The 7,390-nt window shown below is 37.6% G+C and overlaps 1 protein-coding gene across 1 annotated transcript; it reads left to right on the top strand.

Moving 5' to 3' along the window:
* The first annotated feature begins 208 nt into the window (after positions 1–208).
* Positions 209–5,864, top strand: S1PR4 (sphingosine-1-phosphate receptor 4). Its single transcript, XM_053465448.1, has 3 exons — positions 209–259; positions 2,792–2,999; positions 4,601–5,864. The coding sequence occupies exons 2-3, from the start codon at positions 2,800–2,802 to the stop codon at positions 5,520–5,522; spliced, it is 1,122 nt and encodes a 373-aa protein (XP_053321423.1). The 5' UTR covers positions 209–259; positions 2,792–2,799; the 3' UTR covers positions 5,523–5,864.
* The last annotated feature ends 1,526 nt before the right edge of the window (positions 5,865–7,390 follow it).

Below are 7,390 nucleotides of genomic sequence, written 5' to 3'. Positions count from 1 at the left end.
TACAGCATGGTAAAATGTTGGGAAATATACTAATGTTCATAGTATTTTGAGTTTACTTAGGATAACTACCAGTTAGTGGTTAGTCAGTTATAGGTACCACCCCTGCATGTGAACAAAAGTAGGGTGGGGTCCATCCTGCAGCCTTGTGGTGGCAAAGTTTACAAATGTTTCCTGTCAAAATTGTCACTTAAGACCTGTCAATGCTTCTGTCAATGTATTGTCTACATCACTGAGCACATCACTGACCATCTACAGGCAGGTGAGCATGGGGTACACTGCTGGGCAAAGAAATCTCAGAGGGCCTTAGCACAGGTTGACCTAAGAAGGGTTGATTTACTTTTTTGACAATTATGGTATAATCTATTTGTGGGAGTTTTTTGTTTTCACAAGAGCATGCTTCAAAGCATTTGCACTGTAATACTAAAACATGTAACATGAGTTATATAAAGGATGTCAAGATATGAGCTGACACTGAGGCTCTTTAAATATTAACTCTTTAACAGCCCATAGTGAAAAATCTATGTAGTGACTCACCAGATGTGTTAATCAAATGGCTCTAATACCAGTCCTAATGGCAACCTTGATATTTAACAGAGTCACCTGCATTCAAGCAGGGATATCAACCATATCAGACTAGTAGCAGAAATACCAATTGGGAGTCTTATATATGATCATAGCAGTACAGAAAAAAGAAAAGTCAGCTTCAAACTGTGTGACCCTATGAATCTGTCCCTTCAGCCTTAGATCCTGAGATTGTGTCAAAAGCCTTGAGCATTCCCAGGTACGCATGTTGGTGCATAAGGAAGACACAACTGATTTGGTTTCCTATTTCACAAAACCTGGAGTTTCATGATATTCTGCTGGCACTCTATAAATAAAATGTTAAAGAATAGTTTTACCTAAATGAGCTCGCTGTATATTGCTAAACTGGAGAAATTGCCCTGGTCAGCTTATAGACTACTGTCTAAACTAAATAAAGCTAAATTCTGGTGTTATAAGTAGAATCTAGCCTGAGTAGCTTGCACTGTTAGCTCTACTAAAGAATATTGCATTGTTATGGGATTCAAGCCTAATAAGTCTACAGTCAAGTTTTAATAGGTTCGTTAAATAGTAAAACCGATAACTCAGAGCTTATTCCAAGGATTTTAAATTCCAGGGCTATAAAGGAAGGTCCAATAATAAAATGGTACCTAGAAGCTTACCATAGTGGCGTAAACACCTATTCTACCCACTTGTATAGATTGTTCAAAAAGGAGTTAATAACACCTTAGACCTTGACCAACTCTAATTTCAGATGTATAGTGGGAAACCCAATGAGTTTACAATCTACAGGTACTTCTATAGTTGTGCACAACGTACAAAACGGATTCTCTGCCAGACTCAGTGGTTTCATTAGTTCGTACATTAATCTATTATCCTTTCAACTCCAGGACAGGCTTAACTTTTCACTGCAAAAGCAGTGTGCAGTGCATGTATTTGCAATATGTCATACACTGTCATTGACTTAAATGGTTAATTTAAATATAATTTAAGTCAGATAGTTAAGTTGGAAAAGGCATGCATTTGAACATTACCTGCAATTGCATGTTTGGTCGGTTACTAACATTAATAGTAGGTTTTACATCAGTAGGTTATAAATGCACCTAATGTCTGACCCTGAGTTACAGGGTTTTTTTTTCTCAGTTTTGAGGGTCTTGGGGTGAGTGGGCAGATTCTCTGGGTCACAGGGCTTGTAGCTGACTCCTTCATATTCTATATTTAACAATATGTAAGCATCCCAGTTGGTGCATTTCTCACTGGTAGGTCATATCTGAAATCCCTGATTTTTTTCTTATAAGGACGGTTAATGGAACCATTTGGTTATAACAATTAGCAAGTCACTATAATAAAGCATTTGTGGTGGGCTATTAAAGGGTCAACTCACATGTTACAATATACATGATCACTCTATTACAGTAGCTTTGAAATCAGAATACACTGGAATGCTCAAAGTTACAAAGCTTAAAATCTGGCAGTAAATTTGAATATGCCTGAAAACCTATGATCGACCAGAAGTAATTATGCTACTGTAAAATAATGTGGTCGTCATGTAACCATTATTAGCCTTGTGACATTAGGAAGCAGACAAAATGCTGTCTGAGAGAGGAAGTTGTCTATGACACTCTGCAGTGCTAGGGTTAGTATGGTATTGTATGGTTGACTGACATATTTGCAACCATTTGAAAGTCTAAAAGGTCCCCTCCCTTCCTGTCTGTTCTCCTCACCTCAGTCTGCATAACAAGGACTAACGCCTAAACCCCAAAACAGGAAACCTCAATATTTGGGACTATGTACCTGTATGAAATTTACCACTGTAACATTTTGTTCATTATTAGAAAATAATGCTGTTCAAAATAAAACTTAATAAAAGGTCATTCTGGGGCAAAGTGTAAAAAAAATATTTTATCAGCATACTAACCACTGAAAAATGTTTGGTGAATGGACCATTCCACTGGTAAATATGGTGATAAGAGCACTGGCCAACATATGTATCATACATATCCCCATTGAATAGTAACCAGATATATGCTACCCAGGTAAAGACAACCAAAGACTAAGAATGATGGCAAATGCCCAGAATAGATGAGACACTTGGTATGACATCAGGTCAGACTGGCTACTCTTGCTGTCTAAGGGTAATGACTAAAACAATAGTCAGATTTTGTCTATCATTGGAGGGGGATGTATAATAGTTGTGGAAAATAATGCAATACAATTGTGTTTCAGTGAATATGTGTTTATTTTTTGGCAGTTGGCGCCATGACTGTGACCTATGACCCCAACTATTGCTGGAGGCTTGTGGAAAGTAAAAACGTTAACATTATCTTTTTTCATTACAATGTGACTGGGAGGCTGGCTGGAAGATCGAGCAATGAATCCAATTATATTAATATGATCTTCATTTTTATCAGTATCCTGATTGTACTGGAAAACATCTCTGTACTTGTGGCACTACTGAGGTGAGAGGAAAGCTTGTATTTTAATGGAAAACAATTCATCTACATATTGTTATCTTGTATTCATAAGCACCAGGGATTGACCACTGGCTGCTGGTCATCTCAGAAAACCTAATGTGGTGAAAAATACATCAAATAAAATCAACATTCACACTTTTTTCTATTCAACAATATAAAATCTTGCTTTACTTACTTTTAAGCCTCTAAAAATATATCTAAAATGGGAGCACCGCTTAAAAGGTATAAACCTAATCAGAACTATCCATCACTTATCATTAAATAACACAAACTCTATGTAAAACAAAACACTGATGTTAATTCTTTAAGTTCCACAGCGGAGAGATTTGCAGCTTTCTCCCCAAAAGCAATAAAATTAAAACATCTGCACAACCACTTGATGTTTCTGACTTTACAGCAGTGGGACCAGGGTGGCTAATTGCCATCTAGGGCGAATCAGCTTTATTTCCAGAATACACAGGTTTTTACATATTGCTGATGGTATATGCTGATCTGCAGTATGTGTAAGTTTAAACATTCAGTGTTGCATGTGCAGGTGAGCAGAATGTGAAATGCATATTCCTCCTACAAAAAATAGCTGATGCGGTCAACCTGTTACGATCCCCATAGGGGAAATAACGATAAAACAAATATGGGGGCTCTCTGTAGGGATTGACACCTTTTCCTCCACCCTTGGTGTGGTTGATGGTAAAAGGTGCCAGCAATAGCAATGTTTCTTACTTAGCTCCCTCATACCCTGGTAGGCTAGTGGGCACACTGTCCCCTGGCCCAATAACATATACACAGGTGCTGAGTGTCACAAGTCATCTGGCTCTAACACATGCTGTATATGTCTTTTAGAGTAGCAGAATATTCAAATCAGAACGTTCAGTGAAATACTGCTATGGAATGTAGTGTTTCCCAATCAGCTGACCTTGCAGACCAGTTCACTAAACCCACTCATAAATAAGGTTGATCAGGGATTCTGTAATATATGCAATTTAGTAACATTTTGTAAAAAAAAAAAATTAAGAAAGGCACAGAGCAAAGAAGCTATGACCTTTTGCATGTAGATTTCTGCATAGTTAAATGGGTAGAATAACTGCAAACCCATGGTTTGAAATGCAATTTAAATATGTTTAAAATGCTGTTTACAAAATTAAAAATGGTTTTTAAACATACATAAATGTACATAAACCAGATAAAGAAATAAAAGTATAATCAGTTTGTTTTATATGAATAAAAAGGAAGAAATTATGTTACGATTTCCCAAGTAGGGATGAATAAGTGCTTAAACCTAAGTTAAAGTGGTTCCTAAAGTGTTTTATGGACACTGCCAACAGCTATACTAAACCATATCGATGACCTAGTTCTTTTTAACGTCAGCCTGGCCAGGATTGCAGTTAAAGACATCACTGCTTTTCATTGTGACACACTGTGCTGTCCCAGTCTAGCTTTGTTGTGTCTCAAGTATCAATAAGCAAACAGGGAATATACATCTGTGCAACTTGTAACTATCTGAAGTGGAGCAGACTTACTATGTTTATTTTTTAAAAACAGAGTTGGAATTCTTGCTTTAATAATCTTGTGCAATTTCTGTGTTCTAGGTATCTCCGTCTGAGGAGATGGGTTTATTGCTGTTTGGCCAACATTGCATTCAGTGACCTTTTAGCTGGCTTCTCCTACCTGGTCAATATATGTCTTTCTGGCCCCAACACTTTCATTCTAAGCCCAGAGCTCTGGTTCTTGAGGGAGGGCCTTGTCTTCACAACACTGGCTGCTTCCATCTTCAGCCTACTGGTAACAGCAGTGGAGCGTTACTCCACCATGGTGGTCATAACTTCAGAACGACACTCAGTAAAGAGCATGCGAGTCCATGGCTTAATCATCTTGTGCTGGGTTTTGGCTGGTGTTGTTGGATTCTTGCCACTCCTTGGTTGGAACTGTATGTGCCACATTGAGAAATGTTCATCACTCCTTCCTCTGTACTCTAGAGATTACTTACTTTTCAGCCTTACCCTGCTGGGCATCACCTTAATTGGCATTATTGGCTTCTACTTCACTATATATTATTTAGTGTGCACCAGTGCAAAGAGAGTCATTGTCACAAACCAAAGTAAGCGTTCTTTACACTTACTCAAAACTGTCACCATCATCCTGAGTTCATTTGTCATTTGCTGGAGTCCACTGTTCTATGTGCTTTTGATGGATACAACATGTTCTCCTCCATCATGCACATCACCACTTGGCCTGGAATGGGTGCTGGCAATAGCCCTCTTGAACTCAGCTTTGAACCCACTGATTTACTCTCTCAGGAGCACAGAAGTACGCAGAGCAATGTTGGCATTCCTTTGCTGTGCTTGCACATGGGCAGGGGTGCCATTGCCTGCTTCCTGCAGACCAGCCACAGATGTCAATTCCGGTTCATCAAATGAGAGTTCTATTAGAAGGAGAAGCAGTCTGCGACTCTCAAGAGCACTGAGCATCAGGAGCCCTCTAACTAGTATCTCGAGTGTGCCCAGCCAGTAAACATTATTCTTACCATTATTTTCAGAGATTAAAGTTACTCTCCCCTATAGCCAGTCAGTAAAGAGAAACATTTCCTAGTACGCATAGCCATAGACCTATTTGCTGCCTTTAAGAAAGTTTCTTACCATCCCAGTAAGAGACCTACTCTCCAAGAGACCTTCACTCAGCATATGCTACTAGGAAGGGATCCTTAATTACCATACTCAGCCAGTAAGACATATTCATACCAATAGAAACAATTAACATACTTTAACAAAAATATTCTTACTAGCACACTCAACTAGTATGATATAGCTTCACTAGTATACTCAAGCAGTAGGAAACTTGATCTTCAGCATAACCAACTAGCAAGAGACCTACTCAGTAAGTTAGCCACCTTATCACACATTTCTGAGTTGTGTATTTAATCATGCTAACCAAATATAAGTATCTACTGAAAAATGAAATGGGAACTGCCGCTAAATGGATACCTTTCCCCATGGTGTACATATAAGGTTTTCCATATGTATAGATTGCTTATTATGATATGTAAACAGCATTAAATAGCTTTTGTAAAAGTATAAAATGTAGGTTTTGGGAAAAGAGACGTATCATTTAAAGCTCACAAAGTTGATAAAATGGTCTATTCATTTGAAAATAGGCATCAAAGTGGTGACTTTGATTTGATTTGGCTTTGATTTGGGAGGTGCAAGAACAGGACCTAACCAGTCCCTATCCTGCTTAGTCTTCCTGTCTGTAATGTCTCAACATGTTTGCTGGGTATGAGTGTATGAAAGTGCCCAGATCCCAAAAAGTTGCAAAATTGTCTGTATTTATCTATAGACCAATTATCATTCGGTAATCATATACAGTGTTTGTGGTTTGTAAATAATAAAATGCACATTTTACAGCACATATTGTTTTGTCAGTTAAAATAAAGAGCTAAATTACAGCCTTGTATATATATATATATATATATATATATATATATATATATATATATATATATATATATATATGATATTTTTAGTTATTTAGAAATTAATACAATTAAGCATTTATGTTTTCCGTGACCATCCCAACCAGGACATTATCTAACAATCAGGGATTAGCATGGACATGGTTCATGACAGACACTTTTAAAGTTACTGGACTCAGTGACAGAAACGTTTTTTTATTTAAAACAATACTAATAACTCCTCTAGGATGATATTTGTTAGAATGATTTATTCTATTACCTTTAGGGACAAAACAGAAATAGTAATGGATAGACCATTCATACATACATATTCACACTCACCATTACACACAAATATTCTTGCATGCACTTGCCCTTACAGACACATACTCTTACTTAATCTTATGCAGACACACTTGCCAAGCACACTGTCTCTCCTGGTGGTTCTATAGTGGGAGCATTCCTACAGTCTGCGTGGCTTCGCTGGGCACTGGGATATGACATCATATCCCAGAGCTCAGCATTAATAGCCAGGAAGCAGTACTGAAGTGAAGAAAGAAGAACTTGTGCTAGTTTCATTTTGGGAGTTAGAAGGAGATCAATTATCTCCCAAACCGCCCCTGCTCCTTTAGCAACAGAGAGTTAAGTCTCCCTCTGGAGGGTGCCGTCAGGGTGATATATACTGTAAATAGTGATGACTGACACTTAGAGGATATATGCATAAAGATACAAAGTCAGGAATGATCAATGGTAGGTAACTGCTCCCACTCCTTACCTTCATTTTGTCAGATATTTTAGGCTGGAAAACAAGTATCTTATATTTGTGTATATTACATGAACACAAAATGGAGTCAAAGCCATTTTGTTTTCCTTAATCATATAAAGGATTTTTTCTGTCCTTGTTCTCTCTATAATTGAGAACAAAGAAGCT

The sequence above is a fragment of the Spea bombifrons genome, chromosome 1 (assembly GCF_027358695.1).
Source record: "Spea bombifrons isolate aSpeBom1 chromosome 1, aSpeBom1.2.pri, whole genome shotgun sequence".
NCBI classification, from domain to species: domain Eukaryota; kingdom Metazoa; phylum Chordata; class Amphibia; order Anura; family Pelobatidae; genus Spea; species Spea bombifrons.
Note: the sequence above shows the minus strand (reverse complement) of the source record. Positions and strands in the feature narration are given on the sequence as shown.

What these genes read in the sequence shown, in the direction of transcription:
- S1PR4 (XM_053465448.1), top strand. Translation starts at nt 2,800, where the DNA reads ATGACTGTGACCTATGACCCCAACTATTGCTGGAGGCTTGTGGAAAGT. An exon ending in GTACTTGTGGCACTACTGAG is followed by an intron (nt 3,000 to 4,600) that starts GTGAGAGGAAAG and finishes TCTGTGTTCTAG; the next exon opens with GTATCTCCGTCTGAGGAGAT.